At 48.1% G+C, this 19,939-nt stretch overlaps 1 protein-coding gene across 2 annotated transcripts in view; it reads left to right on the forward strand.

Moving 5' to 3' along the window:
• Positions 1-19,495, forward strand: part of RASSF2 (Ras association domain family member 2) — a 37,620-nt gene extending 18,125 nt beyond the window's left edge. For both annotated transcript variants that reach the window (XM_081334120.1, XM_081334119.1), the window contains exons 3-11: positions 484-559; positions 1,383-1,534; positions 4,624-4,712; positions 12,582-12,742; positions 13,382-13,483; positions 15,069-15,120; positions 16,909-17,030; positions 18,330-18,427; positions 19,038-19,495. In XM_081334120.1, coding sequence (XP_081190246.1) covers positions 484-559; positions 1,383-1,534; positions 4,624-4,712; positions 12,582-12,742; positions 13,382-13,483; positions 15,069-15,120; positions 16,909-17,030; positions 18,330-18,427; positions 19,038-19,107 — 922 coding nt within the window. In that variant the 3' untranslated portion in view covers positions 19,108-19,495. The remainder of the gene's footprint in view (positions 1-483; positions 560-1,382; positions 1,535-4,623; positions 4,713-12,581; positions 12,743-13,381; positions 13,484-15,068; positions 15,121-16,908; positions 17,031-18,329; positions 18,428-19,037) is intronic.
• The last annotated feature ends 444 nt before the right edge of the window (positions 19,496-19,939 follow it).

The raw sequence follows: 19,939 nt of genomic DNA on the forward strand, positions 1-19,939 counted from the left end.
ACTGTGGCCCCCCCCCAACTGAACAGGTAATCCTCAACTTACAGCAGTTCATTTACTGATGGTTGAAAGTTACAACAGCACTGGAAAAAGTGACTTAGGACCCTTTTTCGCACTTACAACCACCGCAGCATCCCTGTGGTCACGTGATCGGAATTCAGCTGCTCGGCAAGTGACTCATATTTACGACGGTCACCGTGTCTCAGGGCCACGGGATCCCCTTTTGCCACCTTTTGACAAGCAAGGTCAATGGGGAAAACCAGATTCACTCACTAGTCACGTGGCTAACTTAATAAGTGTATTGATTCACTTAACAACGGTGGCAAGAAAGGTGGTAAAAATGGGGCAAAACCCATTTAACAACTGTCTCCCTCAGCAACAGAAATTTGGGGCTGAACTGTGGTTGTAAGGACTACCTGCATTTGCCTTTGACTTCCCCAGGGTCCCTGTCTTCTTCTAACTCCTCCTGCCCCTCCCCCCTTCCAGGAACGAGCTCCTGCTACACTTGAAGACATACAACCTCTACTACGAGGGCCACAACCTGCAGCTTCGGCATCGAGAGGTAGGAAAAGGACTCGGTCCCCAGATGCACAAAGGGTGAGAAATCAGGAGCCGAGGAGACTTCGCTGCCTGAGGAAGGCAGAGCAGTTCTGGCCTTAGGCTCCCTTTTCCTCCAGCCAATAATATTAATAGTAATAATAATAATAATTCTCCTCCTCCTCTTCTCCTCCTCTTCCTCCACCTCCTCCTCCTCTTCTTCTTCTCCTTCTCCTCCTCCTCCTTCTTTTCTCCTCCTCCTCCTCCTCCTCCTCCTCCTCCTCCTCCTCCTCCTCCTCCTCCTTCTATAAATGGTGGTCTATATACCATAAGAGGGACGCGGTGGCTCAGTGGGTTAGGATGCTGAGCTTGTCGATCTGAAGGTCGGCAGTTTGGCAGGTCAAATCCCGAGTGCCGCGTAACAGAGTGAGCGCCTGTTACTCATCCCAGCTTCTGCCAACCTAGCAGTTCGAAAGCACGTAAAAATGCAAGTAGAAAAATAGAGACCACTATGGTGGGAAGGTAACAGCGTTCCGTGCACCTTTGGCGTCTAGTCATGCCGGCCACATGACCACGGAGACGTCCTCGGACAAGCACTGGCTCTTCGGCTTTCAAATGGAGATGAGCACCGGCCCCTAGAGTTGGAAACGACTAGCACGCATGTGCGGGGGAACCTTTACCTTACCTTTATATACCATAAAGTATGAAGGTTTCCTCTTTGCTCATACCATATTTTGGGTGGCACGTTGAGGGTCACACTTCAAAACGAGGTGGACCACACCTATTGGCAGAGCTGTGGGGAGGTCCATAGAACAAAGTGCTCATCCCCTTGCTCTCCCTCCCCGCAGGAAGAAGGCGAGTTCATCGTGGAGGGCCTGCTGAACATCTCCTGGGGTCTCTGCAGGCCCATCCGCTTGCAGATGCAGGATGACAACCAGCGCCTGCGCCCGCCTCCTTCCTCCTCCTCCTGGCACTCTGGCTGCAACCTGGGCGCCCACGGGTCAGTACACGTCCCTGCGCGGGAGGCATGTGTGTGTGCGCGTGCGTGCACATTCGTATTAGTCATGGCTTGTGCCTGGAGAGAAAGGCTAATGGCCGGTTGCAGGCAAATGTCTGCCACCCACTTCCGATGGCTCTTTTGTTCAGAGAGGAGATGCGAGCGAGCAGCTGTTCTCTGCACCAGATTCCCCCACCAAGCTCTGAATGGGCTTTTCTCAGAGGTAAAGGTGCTCCTATAGCCTGCTTGGGGGGGGATTTGGGACTTTGGGGAGGACAGGAAGCCCCTTTGGAACTCTGGCCTCACCCCCCACCTTTCTCACCTGATCAGATTATTTTTTCCAAGGTTTCTCTGTTTTTCTATACATATCCTACCTTGATTATTTTTCTAAATAAGGCAATGAACACGTCCTCCACCTGTTTTCCCCACAAACCGTCCACCTGTTTGCTGGAGTGATTGGCCCAAAGCCACCCAGCCAGTTTTTGTGTCCAAGGCGGGACTGGAACTCACCGTCTCCTGGTTTCTGTCCTGATACCTTAACACTAGACCAGGGGTAGGCAACGTTGGCCCTTTTAGGACTCGTAGACTTCAACTCCCAGAATTCCTGAGCCAGCATGGCTCAGCTTGGAAACCTCTCCCTTTCCCCTCAGCATGGCTGGCTCAGGAATTCTGGGAGTTGAAGTCCACGAGTCATAAAAGAGCCGAGGTTGCCTTACGCCTGCACTAGACCAAACTGGCTCTTTTGGTCTTTTGATCCAAGACTAATGAGGGATTCCTAGCACAATCCTGGGAGGATTTGCTGTGGGGCTTAGCCCGGGTTCCACAATGCAGCCTGGCTGTTTTGGAAGGGCAGAGTTTTGCAGGGAAAATTCCCCAAGCCTGCAGTCATGATCCTTTGTGTGATAACATATAATTCTTTTTTGCCTGTTTTGATTTTCCTGTTTTGGTTTCAAGATGACTCTCTGTAATCTTTGACTTAAATAAAGGTTTGGACTGGAGGGGAAGGCTGACCTAAATATGAAAATACCATCGGATGAGAATTTCAATTCCTGGAATATTTTTTTTATTTTTTAATTATTTTATCCTGTCTTTCTTAGTTTTATAAATATCTCAAGGTGACAAACGTGCTGAATACTCCTTCCTTCTGCTCTGTGAGGTGAGCTGGGATGAGAGAGCGAGCGACTGGCCCAGGGCCAGCCAGCCGACCTTCATGCCTAAGGCGGGACTAGAACTCACCGTCTCCTGGTTTCAACCCTGGTGCCTGAACTACTAGGCCAAACAGCCTCTCTCTCACCCACACCCACATCACAGGGCTGTTCTTGTGGGGAGTATTATGTACGTTCACTGCTTTGAGTTTTTATTCATAAGATAAATGAATTATTTATTATAAAATAACAGAATACTACTATAATATGATATGATATATAACATAACAATATAATCTGTTTCAATTGACATTATCTGATTGGAGTGGAAATTGGATTTTGTCTAGGAGGTTCAGCTCATTTGGCTTTGATACCTTTTTGAATGAAATTGGGTTTATTGAGTTCTTTCTTTCTTTCTTTCTTTCTTTCTTTCTTTCTTTCTTTCTTTCTTTCCCTCCCTCCCTCCCTCCCTCCCTCCCTCCCTCCCTCCCTCCCTCCCTCCCTCCCTTCTTTCTTTCTTTCTTTCTTTCTTTCTTTCTTTCTTTCTTTCTTTCTTTCTTTCTTTCTTTCTTTCTTTCTTTCTTTCTTTCTTTCTTTCTTTCTTTCTTTCTTTCTTTCTTTCTTTCTTTCTTTCTTTCTTTCTTTCTTTCTTTCTTTCTTTCCCCAAACAAAATTAATGCAGGCACAAAGGCTGCTTCATCTATGCCTGCAGTTACCCAGATTATAGCTTTACATCCTAACCAGCTGCACTATTGTAGGATGGGTTTTTTTCCTCTAGCTTGCTTTCCATGATGCTGTCATCCAAATGAGCACAGATTCCTTGGAAATTGACAGCTCAACAATGGGAAGGCCTTCTCAGAGGCTTTTTGCTGCAGAGAGACCAGCCTTTCTGCACTGGAAAGTTTTGGCCCCAATAAGTCAGTGGATTGAAGACCTGATCTTGTTACTTGGTACCTGTGGATGAGTTATTCACAATGTAGATGCAAGTTCCTTCAGAATCCCCCCAAAAGTTGCTATGTTGAGATTTTGATAATGTGAAAGTACATATATCAGTTTAAAGATGGATTGTCAAGATTGCCTTCAATTCAAGTTTGTAATATTTATTTGTTTAACCAATTTATATGGCTGCCCATCTTGCAATAGTGACATCCTGGATTAATGGTTCCCCAATCTTCCAAGGGATGGAACTCCCATGACTGCAGGATGCAGGTTGCTTTATTGTTTCATAATTCTCACAATCAGGAAGTTCCTTTCAGCAGAGGAGACCTCAATTCATGGATCCAATTAAACTCCCTGTCCTGTCTTTCTGAAATTTGGCGCCCTTGTTGGAAATCTGGAGCTCAGCTTGACTATCTAAATGACCCTTTTTGCAGGACCCATGTGAGATGGCAGAGCAGCCTGTAGTAAACGTTTTACAGTCCTGTGAAAAGGGGGTCCCCAGGACTGGGCTGCGGCCCGTTCAGAACGGTCTGTGTATGCAGCAGCCGCGCATGCTTGCCTGTGCAGTTCCATTTGCGCAAGCAATGGGCACTCGCGCATGCATGTGCTCACTGCTTGTGCAAATGGAGCTGCGTGTGCAAACGTGCGTGCCTGCCACTCACACATGACCATTTCTTCTCCCCCTTCACCCGCCAGTCCGCAAAGCCGGAAAGGTTGGGGACCACCACTGTAAAACAGCAGACCGGGTTCCATCCCGCGTTTCTTTCTCCTTCCCTTTCCCCTCGGAGGACTGAGTGTTGCCCTCCTTGTAGACCTGTGGCCAGCTGTGCAGGGCTTCCATAATGGAACTCCCTTCCTTCTTCCCACCTTCAACCCCAACCGATGGACTAAACGTCCTTTGATGGTTGGCACCTTAATGAGAATTGCTCGCTTCATAAAGCTTGACAAAGCCCTGTTGGCTATTCCTACCCCCTTGGGTGTTGACGTCTTCCTCTCTTTCATCCCAAGGTCTGTCATTAAGCCCACCACCTTGCCTGATATTCAGGTCACAGAGGCCGAGCCCGCATCCGAAGGGGACGCGACAGATGGGAAAACAGGTAAGATTGGAAAGGAAGCAACTGCCTACCAAGGGGTGGGTGAAAGAAAGAAAGAAAGAAAGAAGCTCTTTTTCATGAATTTCCACCAGTGGGATCTCCTTGTATGGTTTCAGAAAGAATAAAAAATAATATTTATACATGAATTTGTTAGATTTATATCCTGCCTTTAATTTAAGGCATAGACCCTCCTCCTCTTTTTCCCTAATTGATCAATTATGTGCCATCAAGTCATTTTCATTTCCTAGTGACCACTTAGAGAAACCTTCTTCATCTGCTCTATCCTGGTCCGTCAGGTTTTCTATGGCACCCCAGTTGCATCTGAGTCCACCTCCCTCCCTCCCTTCCTATCTTTCTCCTTCCTTCCTTCCTTCCTTCCTTCCTTCCTTCCTTCCTTCCTTCCTTCCTTCCTTCCTTCCTTCCTCCTACCTTGCTTCCTTCCTTCCTCCTTCCTATCTTTCTTTTTCCTTCCTTCCTTCTTCCTTCTTCCTTCCTATCTTTCTTCTTCCTTCCTTCCTCCTTCCTATCTTTCTTCTTCCTTCCTTCCTTCCTTCCTTCCTATCTTTCTTTTTCCTTCCTTCCTCCTTATCTTTCTTCTTCCTTCCTCCCTCCCTCCCTCCCTTCCTTCCTTCCAAGGTTGCAATGTATGTTTCGTTTCAGGATTAGGAATGATCATCTCTGCTCAACTCTGGGGATAAATTGCTATAAAAGAGTTTCCAGGTTGGATGACTTTAAAAATAGAGAGCATTATGGCCAACAGAACTGTGATTGCTTGGCCCTGAATTATGTGCCCGAATATGCTGTCAGTTGGGAAATAACAATAGGAGAACGGCTTCGCAAGCATGCACACATGCGTACACATGTACATATGGACAGATTCCTGCCTGTGGGATTGTGGCATCTGTGGAGAATGAAATCCCCATAGATCTTTGATGTGATCTAGCAGAGCTCCACGGCTTAGGAATTTGCAAGACCAGCACTAGAAACTAAGCTTGTACACACACGCACACACACATCTGGCACCCAGGGATGTGAAGGAATCAGCTTGGCTTCTCTTCCCCTTGGCAACACAAACCATTGTTCCTCTGAGTTGCCATGGCTGTCCTTCCTGTTTGAGAAAACAGGAGAGCTGCTGATGGGCTGCGAGGCTGAGAAAGGCTGGGATTACTTTGCCATCAGAATTACAGTCAATAAGCCAGCAGCTTATTGTAGCTCATAGATGAAACATGCACTTTTCTGAACGTGAAGCAGCCTTCTCTCTTTCTGCCGCTCTCTCTCTCTTTGTCTCTCTCTCTCTCTCCCTTCCTCCCTGTGTGTGTGTATGTGTGCACACGTACATGTGCAGAAAACCTATTGTGCACTCATCTCCCAATGAGTCCTTCTTATCCCAGAAAATGGTCTTCTGTTCCCAGGACAGCAGCCAACCAACCTCCCTCTGGACTCTTGGGAACCCTTCCCCCCATCCCCTAGTTCAGGGGTAGGCAGCCTCGGCTCTTTTATGACTCATGGACTTCAGCTCCCAGAATTCCTGAGCCAGCTGACTCAGGAATTCTGGGAGTTGAAGTCCACGAGTCATAAAAGAGCCGAGGTTGCCTACCCCTGCCCTAGTTGCTCTGGTTAGCATTTGCAAAACGTAAGCAGAGCATTTTGCTCTTTTGCTTCCTCCTCCCAGGCAGAGTTTTGGCGCCAACCACGGTGCGGTCACGGGATGAATGATGCTGGGCTGTGCATGATTAGGAAATGGCATCTTTGCCCTCTGTCTTCCATGGGGTCAGAGCAGCTGTGCTTGGCCCTACACAAATAGCGAGGAAGCTGAGGCTGCTGTGCAGCGTTCGCTTATCTTGCCATCGACTTCCAGTGGCTGATAACTTCCTCTTCTTACTTCCTCCATTAACTGCAGGAGTCCTGCAGCCAAAGGGCTGTTGACAAAACATCAAATGCAGGAAGGGGCGAATCGCAGATGGCAGCTTAAGTTGCACCCGGCTTTCATCATCAGAGAACAGTGTGACAATCCAATCTAAGCCAATTCATGTTTAAACTTCCTCCCCCCTCATTCTCAGAGGGCTTCCCCCCCATTTTGTTAAATGAGGGACCAACAAAGGAGGATATTTGTAGGGATCGTTGCTGCTGGCTGAGCTTGGTGGTTTTCTGGCCGACGTTTCATGACCCAAACTTAAGCGACATCATCAGTGCTAGTTAAGCAAGGAAAAATAAGCAGCTTTTCTACCCTTTTGCAATGTTGAGAAAGCTGCCGGCTCTGGAACAAGTGGCCCTACAGCAGGGGTAGAGAGCTGCCTTTTCCAGCCAGTTGTGTGCAGTGCAAGCAGCACTGGTGGAGCAAACCAAAAGCTAAACGGGTCAAACCATGCTAGGATTTGTTCCCTGTCTGCCCTTTGAGGTAGGCCAGGTCAAATGACAGGCACGATGGGGATGCCCAAAATATTCTTTACGGTAGCGAAGTAGAATAAATCTTGGAAGCTTCTCCCAAACTTTCCCATAAAGTCAAATGGCCCTTGCGAATCTCGTACACTTTCTCCTCTTCTGGGGCTGAACAATGGCAGAGGGATGTTCTTCTGCATTTGCTCAGCATCACACAACACACAGCCACACCTCAGCCTGCCAGGCCTGAAAGAGGGAGATCCAATCGACTCTAGCTCTTCCTTTGCTTATACTTCCGAGACAGACTCTCGCCAGACTAAAGCTACAACCTAACCCAGGGGTAGGCAACCTCGGCTCTTTTATGACTTGTGGACTTCAACTCCCAGAATTCCTGAGCCAGCCATGCTGAGGGGAAAGGGAGAGGTTTCCATGCTGAGCCGTGCTGGCTCAGGAATTCTGGGAGTTGAAGTCCACGAGTCATAAAAGAGCCAAGGTGGCCTACCCCTGACCTAACCTAATATGGGTAGTTTTCAACTTACAACCACAATTGAGGCTCAAAATCTCCATGGCCAAGCAAGACAGTTATTTAAGTGAGTTTTGCCCTATTTTATGACCTTTCTTGCCACTGTGTTAAGTGAATCACTGCAGTCGTTAAGTTGGAACGCAGGTGTGGCTTCCTCAGTGACTTTGCTTGTCAGGTTGCAAAAGGGGATCACGTGACCCCAGGGCACTGCAACCGTCATAAATTACATGCCAGTTGCCAAGCATTTGAATTTTTATCGTGTGACCAGGGGGATGCTGCCACAGTCATAAGTCTGAAAACTGGTCACAAGTTATTTCCCCCCCCCAATGCCATTGTAACTCTTGAGTGTTCACTAAACAAGCAGTTGTAAGTTGAGAACTACCTACTGTATAGATTTACCCTGGTAGATTCTAGGCTACCCTGAACTTTTTCTCTCTCTCCACGCCCCCGCCCCCCCCCCCCCCAAAAAAAAAATAAATCCATTTCAGGGCTGTGCAGCCTCTTGTCTTGATTCCTCCTGGAATCTGCTGCCTGGGAAGCTGGGGTGCTACTACTGATATTCCCCCCCCAAGCTCCTTCTCCAGCTGCACAACCCATCAGAGACCCCAACCTCTCCGCTCCAGTTTTGTAACCTGACATCCAACAGGTCTTCCCATCTGCACACAGAACCTGCGGGAGTGGACCATGGGCTCTAGAACTTTTTTTGCCGAAGACTTCCTGGATCACCCTGTATCAGAAGAGAAAGGAAGTCATGGGGGTGACCCACACTTTCCCTGTGCATTTTTTTCCCCTTCTGCTACCAGGGGGCAGAAAAGAGGGTCCTGCTTTGAGCGGGGTGATCTGGGACGTGCTTTCCCCTTCCTGGGGCATGGAGGATAGAAGCCAACAGGATAAAACAGAGAAATCTCCATCCAGGGTTTGGGCAAGGGTGCCTCTGACGGGACCCAGAGATGCCTGGTACCCTCTTAGGGATGATGCCTTGGGAAAGGAGGCTTTGGCTCACCTTGCAGGTCCAACAGAGGCCCTGGAAGCACCTGAGGCTTGCAGATTGCTTTAGTCCCAAATCTGAGTGTGGTCAACCTCCTGAAGGGAAGGGGCACCAGTTGCTGATCGTATCCCCCATTTCAATCTTCTTGGTGGTATAGGGAGTGACACTTCCTGGTGCCTAGGCCAGGGGTAAGCAACCTTGGCTCTTTTATGACTCGTGGACTTCAACTCCCAGAATTCCTCAGCCAGCATGGCTCAGTTTGGAAACCTCTTCCTTTCCCCTCAGCGTGGCTGGCTCAGGAATTCTGGGAGTTGAAGTCCACGAGTCATGAAGGGGCCAAGGTTGCCTAACCCTGCACTAGACTAAACAAACCCAGTTCCCACAACTTGACAACTCTCTAGTTCAGGGGTAGGCAACCTTGGCTCTTTTATGACTCGTGGACTTCAACTCCCAGAATTCCTGAGCCAGCACGGCTCAGTTTGGAAACCTCTCCATTTCCCCTCAGCGTGGCTGGCTCAGGAATTCTGGGAGTTAAAGAGCCAAGGTGGGGTTAAAGAATTTTTTTTAAGCATTGAGAAACAAGATACAAGTGGTCCTCGACTTATGACCATTTACTTAGTGTCCATTTGAAGTTATAATGGCACTGAAAAAAATGACTTATGACTGTTTTTCACCCTTGTGACCATTGTAGCATCAACGGTCAAAACTCAGACGCTTGGTAACTGACTCCTATTCATGAGACAGTTGCAGTGTCCCAGGACATATTATAATCCCCTTCTGACAAGCAAAGTCAATGGAGAAGCCAGATTCATTTAACAACCGTGTTACTGACTTAACATCTGCAGTGATTCACTTAACAACATGGCAAAAAAAATGGGGCAAGACGCACTTATCCATTTTCTTGCTTAGCAACATAAATTTTGGATTCAGTTGTGGTCATAAGGCAAGGACTACCTATAGTATTGGGAAGTGACTCGGGCAGATTTCTGGGGCGTAAGGGTGGGAGGTGGGGCGGGGGAAAACGCAGCACAGTCAGATTTGCACAATTCTCTTCCCACAGCCAAGCTCCAGAAAGGCAGTTTTAGCCTTCCAACCAAGCTGATTATAAACCGGCGGGGCTGGAAAGGGACAATTGCTGGGAACTCAGTCCTGCTCTGCGGTCTGAAGTGGAGCTTCCCAGGCCCATCGCCATCTCCCATCAAAAGCCAAGGCTGAAGGAGGAGGCAATTAAAAATTGATCAGCAGGAATTTCAGTATATTGGGGAGCTGCACCAGAAATCCCACGGGAGCGCCACAAAAGCTCTCCAGGGACGGAATATAACTCTAAAAACTGTTGAATTGGAGTCCCATCCCCGGTTGAGTCAGGAGGGGGCCCAGCCAGCTGCTATTGCAGAAGCAGAAGCTCCCTTTTCGGATGGGGGGGGGGAAGGGGGGGTCCTCTGCTGCCCCAGGAGCTGAATCCTCAAAACAGACCCAGCTGAACCAATTTATTTGCATCAATAACATTGAGCGTGGTCGTATTAACAGGGTGGGGTGATGTGAAGGGTGTCGTATGGGCACTGGGGAGCCCCAAGAAAACTTTAATTCCCCTTGAGGATATCATGGGAGGAAGGAATAAATCTCCAGCTAGCTTTCAGGTCTTGCAGGGTGGTTGTGCATACAAATAAGGGGGAGCACTGCAAACGCTGCCTTGGAAGGTTTGAACGAAAGGAGGGATAAAAAAGGAGGCAAATATGTAAACAGTGTTGTTCTTTCCCATCGTCTTATTTTCCTCTTTTCTTTCTTTAATTTCTCATACTTTCGTTGTATTCTAACGGAAATATTGAGAAAACAAATACGTAAGCAAAATAATTTTGGGAAGGCGCGACCAAGGCTGGGCAGTTGCAGGAGGCTTCTGGGCTCAAACTGAGCTCCTTATTAGGAGCCACTATCCCAACGCCCCCCTCCCTCCCGTTTTTTTTAATTTCAGTGATTACAAAACAATCGACCAATAATTCCAGGAGCTGCGCAGCCTTCCCACAAATGTCACTGACAAAAAAAATTCAGTGGCAAAAAAAAAATAACGAAAGCCCCAGGCTGTAAAATTGCAAGGGAAGCATGGAGTGGCTTGAAAAGCCAAAGCAGGACAGCCAGCGAAGCCAAGGCATTTTTCGGGCTTCTACAGAAATCGGACAACAGCCGAGCTTTGCCGTCTGGTTGCCAGAACGGCATCTGTGAATTCCCTCTCACAATAGTGGCACTGCTCCAGGCCACAAAAGGAGAGCGAGACGTTGGCCTCAGAGCCTCTTTGGGATGGTCTGGGAGCCACAAGGAGATTTTCGTGGGCCTGATGAATTTCAGCACAATTTCCACTGAAGTTAGTTGCGGTTAATTTCTTCCTGCTGTTCCCCCTCTCCCCTTAACAGTGAAATTAAGATTCCAGAGAGGGCCTCCTTTTGCAGATTGCACACACAATTCTCTGCGCACATAACGTGATCTTTGTTGGGTGTGGAAAGCCTCTTTTTATTTCTTGGTGTAACAGTGAAGAGCTGGCTCCAGTCTGTAAAAGGCGTCATTCATTAGACAGTTCTCCCTGCTCCAGACAGGCCTTGAAATGTTTCTCTTCCTAGCAAAGGAAAACAAGTGAATATTGTCTGTCTTCTTACATCTAAATTTGTGTGTGTGTGTGTGTTCCACAATTTAAAGTGTCCTCTATTTGACAGAGGTGTTGGAGTGGGGTTGTATAGATCAGGGGTAGGCAACCTTGGCTGTTTCATGACTTGTGGACTCCCAACTCCCAGAATTCCTGAGCTAGCTAACCAGGAATTCTGGGAGTTGAAGTCCGTGAGTCATAAAAAAGCAATGGTTGCGTACCCCTGGTGTAGATGATGAAGTTGATAATCATAATTTATTAAGTTATAAGGGATTTAGTTTAATCTTTTTTAATTGCTCTTAATTTTTGTATTGATGTTTCATATACCCTGTAAACCGCCCTGAGTCCTACGGGAAAGGGCGGTATATAAATTCAATAAAATTCAAATTCAAAATTATACAGGTAGTCCTTGACTCACAACCATAATTGCTAAGCCACACAGTTGTGACGGACGTTTTGCCCCACTTTATGACCTTCCATGCCACAGTTATTAAGGGAATCACTGCAGTTATTAAGTTAGTAAAATGGTTGTTAAGTGAATCTGGCTTCCCCATTGACTTCGCTTGTCAGAAGGTCGCAAAAGGGGGTTACATAAATGAATCGTGTGGTCATTAAGCAAATCCAGCTTCCTCCATTGCCTTTGCCTGCCGGAAGCCAGCTGAGAAGGTCACAAATGACAATCACAAGACCCTGGGAGGCTGTGCCTGTCATAAGTCAGTTGTCAGTTGCCAAGCATCTGCGTTGTGATCGCATGACCACGGAGATGCTGCAATGATTGTAAGTGTGACAAATGACCGTAAGTCACTTTTTCCGGCGATGCATGACTTTGAATGGTCACTAAATGAGTGGCTGCACGAGCCCTGGGGGCGCAGGGGTTAGAATGCAGCACTGCAGGCTAATTCTGCTGACTGCCAGCAGTTCGGCAGTTCGATGCCGACTGGCTCAAGATTGACTCAGCCTTCCGTTCTTCCAAGGTCGGTAAAATGAGGAAGCAGATTGTTTTGAGGGGGGGCAATATGCGGACTCTGTAGACTGCTTAGGGCTGTAAAGCACTGCGAAGCGGTAGATAAGTCGAAGTGCTGTTGCTTTTGCTGTTGTAAATCAAAGGCTACCTGTGTGCGTCTCAGCGACTCTTGCAGAGTGGCCACATCATGACAGACACCACACACAAACACAGAGCCGTTTTACAGGCATTGGTCACACCTAGGAGAGGGGTGGAACGTGCACCACGGGGGCGGGGGTGGGGGCAGCAGCCCTGGTAGCCTTCCTTTGAGGGATGCCTCCAGTCCTCTGGATGCTTCTGAGATCCACCTCCCTTGGGTAACGGGCCTCTGCTTTGCTCCGTTTCAGAGGACGGAGAATTCAAAGCTCAACTGGAAGAGACGCCCCAACTGATGCGGACGCGGAGCGACGTGGGGGTGCGCCGCAGGGGGAACCTTCGCACCCCCAGTGAACAGCGGCGGATCAAGCGCCACCGCTTCTCCATCAACGGGCATTTCTACAATCAAAAAGTGAGGCTCCCGGGGGAGGGGGGGTTGGCCAGGGGTGGGGGGGGGAGAGGCCTCTTCAGCAAAGCAAGCAAGAAGGTCCTGAGAGAATGAACAGAGCTCCTCGGGAGCCGGTCTTAAAAGAAGCCACAAAAGTTCCCCCTTCCCCCTTTATCGTTTTAAACTGCATACAAGCAGTCCTCGATTTACGACTGGTCGCTTAGGGATTGCTTGAAGGTACGACGGACCTCCCCCAAAAGCACTTACACCACCGGTTCCAAAGTTCCTGTAGCTCCTAAGTTCCATCTTTTTGATCCTGTTCTACTTTCAGTGAATTATGGCCAACCGCCCATCAGCTGCATTCAACCCGTGCCCTGGTGGACTCAGGGAATTTGTGGGAACTCAACGGTGATGCCGCCAGGTTGTGTGAACTGAGCCAGTTGCATGGAAATGTAACAAAGAGCGTGAACTGCGGACATTGTCTTGGTGTTTGGTTAACCTAGTCAATCCTATGATGGGAACTCAGCCTTTTAATCTAACCTGGTCCTTGCCCCCATCGTAGGTGGCCTGCAGCAGCTTCCTTCTCCCCTAACGAAAGTCTCCACCTGCCCTTGTCCGATTCTTCTCATGAAGCCTGCTCTCTCCCTCTGCTTCCTCCCTCAGACATCGGTGTTCACGCCAGCGTACGGCTCCGTCACGAATGTCCGTATCAACAGCACCATGACCACACCGCAAGTTCTGAAGCTGCTCCTCAACAAATTCAAGGCATGTTTTGTTCTGATTACTTTCTGCTGCAGGTGAGGTCAGGGCTGGGCCGACTTTCTGGCTTAGGGTGCAAATACCAAATCTTAGCTTCTCTCTCTTAATGATTCCTTCCCCTACTCTGTATACCAAGCAAATCCTGTTTTTCATTCTGGGGACATTCGAAGGGTTTCCCCTTGCTCGATCAAGAGCGCAAGGAGCTTTTCGCCTCCCCTGCTATCCCTAGCATTCCTTCAAACTGGCCTCCAGTCTCCTGGCTTCATCAGGGGCAGGATTTTCTACGGAGCAACGAAAGCAACTCAACGCTGTCAAGTTATATTTTTGTCCCAACAACTGATGGGTTTACTTGTTAGCTTTTATTAGTGTTTATATATAACTCAAAGGGACACGGTGGCTCAGTGGGTTAGGACGCTGATCTTGTCGATCAGAAGGTCGGCAGTTTGGCGGGTCGAATCCCGACTGCCGCGTAGCAGAGTGAGCGCCTGTTACCCGTCCCAGCTTCTGCCAACCTAGCAGTTCGAAAGCATGTAAAAATGCAAGTAGGGACCACTCTGGTGGGAAGGTAACAGCGTTCCGTGTGCCTTTGGCGTCTAGTCATGCCGGCCACATGACCACGGAGACGTCCTCGGACAAGCGCTGGCTCTTCGGTTTTGAAACTGAGATGAGCACCGGCCCCTAGAGTCAAAAACGACTAGCACGCATGTGCGGGGGAACCTTTACCTTTACCTATATAACTCAAGGTGACAAACATGCCTAATACTGAGGAGTCCTTTGGTGCTCTCTGAGCTTGGTGGCTTTCTTCCAGAGTTTCATTACCCAAACCAGGTAATACCAGTGCAGCACTGATGATGTTAACTAGTTTGGGCCATGAAACCTCTGCAAGGAAACCACCAAGCTCAGAGAGCATCAAGGACCCCACAGACCTCCTCCTCTCACCTCCTTCTCCCCCCCTCCTCTCTGAAAGCCCCCCTCCCTTCTAGCACTGATGCCGTTCCCTAGTTTGGGTCATGAAACCTCTGCAAGAAAACCACCAAGCTCAAAAGGCACCAAGGTCCCGACAGACCACCACCCACCACTACCTCTTCCTCCTCCCAACCCTCCTCTCTGAAAACCCCATTCCTTTCTAGCACTGATGCTGTTACCTACTGGGGTCATGAAATATCTGCAAGAAAACAACCAAACCTTGAGAGCATCAAGGACCCTTCATTTCGACCCTCAGCTAGAAATACTCTCCTTTTATCAATACCTAATACTCCTTCCTCCTCCTGTTTTTCCCACAACAACAACTTTGTCTTACCCAAAGGAGGACTAGAACTCACAGTCTTTTGGTGATAGACACAAAGTCACCTAGCCAGGTCTTGTGCCCAAAACGGGACTAGAACTCTCACCTTTTTGGTTTCTAGCTTGCTACTTTAACTTAGTAGCTAAGTTTCAACTGAAGTCAGGGTATCAGACCATGTTGATCTGGACATCTGGAACTCTTTAGCAAAGGGACTCAATCTTGGCCTGTTTGGAACAAGAAGCGCTTGGGGAGCTGGATAAGGGCTGCATGCATGGAGAACCAATGCTGTTTTTTTCCTGTTTTCAGATTGAAAACTCAGCAGAAGAATTTGCTTTGTACATTGTGCACACCAGTGGAGGTGAGAAGGATATTGTTGTGTCTTGCAGTGGTAGGGCTTCTGGGCAAGCTTTTTTTTGACCCAAGGTCCTCTCTTGGGCCTCACTCCAGTGAGCAGCTGGATAGAGTCAGGATAAAGACGTTTGTAGGGGCAGAACAAATATGAATATGAAATCCATTGCTCTACTTGCCTATTTTGTTATGAGCATTTCTCAGCCTCAGCAACTTTAAGATGTGTGAACTTGCTGGCTGGAGAGGTCTGGGAGTTGAAGTCCACACATTTTAAAGTTGCCAAAGTTGGAAAACAATGGTTTACATAATTGTCCCCCTATTCTGCCATATTAATGAACACAATTTAATCACAACATTTTGAGGTATAGTGGTGGAGGCCTCATATGATAATTTCTGAGGCTGCTGTGAATATCTGTCAAAGGCATATTAAAAGGAAAAGCTATAACTAATCTTTACCCAAGCAAAAGACACATAAAGATACAAAGAACTATGCTTGGCACTCGGCATGACCCTAAATTTCTTTTTTACTTTTCATCTTCGACAGCAGACCATCTGCTTTTAAAACTCCCGTGATTTCCCAGAGTGTGCCCAGGAGATGGGGTGGAGGTGGTGGTGTTTGTCTTCTGAAAACTGCCGCAAGTGTCGGTAGAGCAGGTGACCCAGCTCTGTGAAGCCACTTCCTCTAGGACTACATTTAAAAAAAAGACCAACTGGCTCCATTTTTCTCTGCAAGGTGGTCCACAGGCCACCATTGCATAGCTTCCAGAGATAGTCCAGGTGTGTCCCCCAGTCAAATTGGCAAAATGAAACATTGGCAAGAGCCCTGGTGGCCCAGTGGTTAGAATGCCCACTGCCAGGAGCTCGATCCTGACCTGCTTAAGACTGACTCAGCCTTCCAACCTTCCAAGGTCGGTAAAATGAGGACTGAGATAGTTGGGAGAGCAATATGCTGGTTCTGTAAACAGTTCAGAGGGGCCTGTAAAGCACTGTGAATCGGTATATAAATCTAAGTGCTACGTATTGCTATGAGATTCCAGAAGACCTTGAGAATCAGTGGGTTAGGACGCTGAGCTTGTCGATCAGAAGGTCAGCAGTTTGGCGGGTTGAATCCCGAGTGCCGCGTAGCAGAGTGAGCGCCTGTTACTCGTCCCAGCTTCTGCCAACCTAGCAGTTCGAAAGCACGTAAAAATGCAAGTAGAAAAATAGGGACCGCTACGGTGGGAAGGGAACAGCGTTCCGTGCGCCTTTGGTGTCTAGTCATGCTGGCCACATGACCACGGAGACGTCCTCGGACAAGCGCTGGCTCTTCGGCTTTGAAACGCAGATGAGCACCGGCCCCTAGAGTCGGAGACGACTAGCACGCATGTGCAGAAAAAGAAACATAGATCATTTCATGAGATTTCATTGAGATATTTTGATTGAAGAAGACCATAAAAGAAAAAAGTCCACATGAAAAGTGAAAGGAAAAAGAAGAGGACAACCACTAGTAAGGTGGATGAACTTAAAATACACTGCAATTTTGGAGGACCAGATTGGGGATAGATCATTCTGGAGAAGGTCTACCTATGTGATCACTAGGAATTGACATCAACCAGGGTGGGGTGGGGGGCACAGTCACCCTGGCTGTAGAAAGACTTTGGACGCTTCCTGGGAATCCAACAGGTGCATCCTGTGTAAACCGGGAGAGGTTTCTTGATTTGTGTTTTAGAGGAGGTCATTTTCTTTCTCCTGTTGGTAAACATGAGGTGTTCTTGAGGTCTGGATCCCGACCCTTGTCCTTGTTCTCTGTTTCCTGCAGAGAAGCAGAAGCTCAAGGTCACAGATTACCCACTGATTGCCCGGATTCTGCAGGGGCCGTGTGAAGAGGTTTCCAAGGTTTTTTTGATGGAGAAGGACCAGGTGGAAGAAGTCACATATGACGTGAGTGATTGTGTGGTGGGAATCCATTCTTTGCTTATCACGTAGAGGTGCTTCCTCAGACTCCAACATCTTGGAGGAGGAACATGCTAGGCCTGGCCATTAAAATCTCTCCTGGGCTTTCGTTCCAAAATCCCCACGTCTTCAGGAGACAGCTCCTCACTTATTTGTGTAATTATTTCTCATTATCTGTATTAATAATTTGTCTTGCTTATAAATCATTGAGAACTATTTTGAGTACTTGCTGCTACATTTATTTCAGGGGTTGCATATTCTTATTTTTTTCCCCCAGGCCCATAAAACCTACTCATTCAAACCTGAAAGAAATGGGTATTTAACTGTTATCTTAGCACAATCCACCCCATTTGTTTGTTGTGGGAAAAGAGCGGAGACGTGACACTGTCTCTAACCTTTTGGGTTCTAGAGGAAAGGTGAGACAGTTCACATAGGCGCTTTGTTACCCCAAGTGCAGAGGGAGACAAGTGCTTCAGAAATAGCACCGAGGGATGAAATTGTTCTGTACCAGCCTGCTACCGGCCCTGCAGAAAAGACAGGGACAACCCCTTTTACAAGAAGGCAAGAGGCTGGAACTAAGCCTGCCAAATTTATTAACATAAAAACATAAACAGAGCAAAGAGAGCAAACACGAACCATGAAACAGGAGCTATTCAAGCGGTTGCCTTCAGCAAACCAGCCCTCCCACGCATTCCCCTTTTATACAGTTCAGGGCGTGGCTTCTCTCTGCCTCCTTCCGAGGTGCCCCATTGCCTTCCTCTGTTTACTCCTGATTGACTGCCTCCTGCGTCGGGCTCCTTGAACAGGGCCAGCTGTGGGTCATCTTCATCCACGCTGTCAGGCTCACACAGCTGGGTCTGCATCGTGACCAGGTGGGAGGGGCCTGGCTGAGGGCTCTCATCAGCAAGCTCTCCAACCCCCTCAGGAAGCTCTTCAACACCCCCCTCCTCCTCTGAGTCATCCGACCCAAATGCTGAACCCACAGGCTGACCCTGAATCACAACAGAAATGGGCCTCCATTTCCCCATTATTAGCCTTACCTTGTTCCTAAACGGCTCAGAGAACAGTGCTTCTCAACCTTGCTGGCTGGGGAATTCTGGGTGTTGAAGTCCACCCATCTTAAAGTTGCCAGCGCTGAGAAACTGCAACAGGGAGCAAGGAGCTTTTCTCGGCTCCTAGACAAAAATAACCCACCACCCTGATTCGTGGCAGCCCATGAGGTTTGCAAAAACTGGGCGTTCCCAAACCCATCTGCTTCACTTTTCCGTACTTTGTGTTTCTGTGCAGGTTGCTCAGTATATTAAATTTGAAATGCCTGTTCTAAAGAGCTTTATCCAAAAACTTGAAGAGGAGGAAGACCGGGAAGTGAAGAAATTAAGGCACAAGTAAGTTTTTCCTTTCCAGGGAACCATAGAAACAGGAAAAAATAAATTCTGGTAATCTTCTAATCTGTAGATTAAAGGCAGTCCTTGATTTACAACAATTCGCTTAGTGGCCAGTGGCACTGAAAAAAGAGACTTGTGGCCATTTTTCACCGTAACCGTAGGAGACTATCCATGGTCCACATGATCAGAAACCTGGCCACTGGCACATATTTATTGCAGTGTCCCGGGGGATCCTGTGATCCCCTTTTGTGACCTTCTGACCAGCAAAGTCAATGGGGAGGGCAGATTCACTTAACAACCGTGCTGCTAACTTGGCAATCACAGCGAGTCGTTTAACAAGTGCGGTAAGAAAGTTTGTAAAATGGGGCAAGATTCACTTAAGAAACGTCTTGCTTAGCAACAGGAATGTTGGGCTTGGTTGTGGCCGTAAGTTGAGGACTACCTGTAAAAGGTCTGGATGACAAGATGCCGCTTTTGGAGATGCTTCCCAAAACCTTGTTGTGTTATTCAGGGAAGGACGTCACATACGTCCCCTTATCCTCCTGGTTCAGCAGTCCCTTCCTTTTAGCAGCTGTCAATTGATGACTCTTCTATTCTGGATCCCTTTCAGGTATTCGGTGCTACGTATAATGATCGCGCAGCGATTAGAAGAAATCTCCGAAGGTCCAGCAACAATGTAAAGGCTCGATTTGAAAGATTGCAGCCTCCTGGCCCTGCCGGTCCCCGGCCAGGCATCCTGGAGGCAGATTTCCTCCGGAAGACTTTCTTACTTGCTCTTGTGGACAAGGATGTTTCTTCTCCCAGGAAAGGAATTTGAACAAGAGCCGCTCTGAGCACCTTCTTTGCTCCTTCTCCCTTTAACCACAGCGAACTCGGTAGAGAATCTGGGAAGATGGGGAGGATGCCTCTCAGCACCAAGTGTTGAAAACAGGACATCTCCGCGTCCGTTCCTTCTGAGCTGATGCTGGTACTGGTACTGGATGATCATCCTTGGAACCCGGCCTTCTGGATGAGAAGTCTCCAGGAGCCACCCATAGGTTTCCTCCACCGAGCAGTTCTTTCCTTCTCAAACCCTTTTTTAAAAAGGGTTGGGGGAGGGTGGTTTTGGGAGGGTGGGGAGAAAAGAGACGCTTAATGGAAAACTTGAGTTTTCCCTAAACTTGACTTCTGCAGCTTAGCGGTAGTAAATATGGATTTTTTTCTGGAGTCAAAAGTATTAAAATGCTTTGGAATTTCCCCGGGCAGCTCCACCTTCTCTACCCCTCCTCACCCAACCATCCATGTCTGGCCTTCCTGTTCATTTCCTCCTCCCACCGTGCTCATTGCCATGTTTGCAGTGGCTGTGTTGGGTCTGGCCCAACTCCTGACCTGGCCCCAGCCTTCTTGGGTCTTCTTCTGAACTGAGCCTTGCCTTCTGTCCACCTCTCCTGCTTGGCCCCCAAGTTCTCTAAAGCAACCTCAAGAGATGAGGTTGCCTGCCCAACGTGGGAAATCTGCTCAGTGTTTTTTTTT

This window comes from Vipera berus (genome assembly GCF_964194415.1).
Source record: "Vipera berus genome assembly, chromosome: 8".
Taxonomy (NCBI): domain Eukaryota; kingdom Metazoa; phylum Chordata; class Lepidosauria; order Squamata; family Viperidae; genus Vipera; species Vipera berus.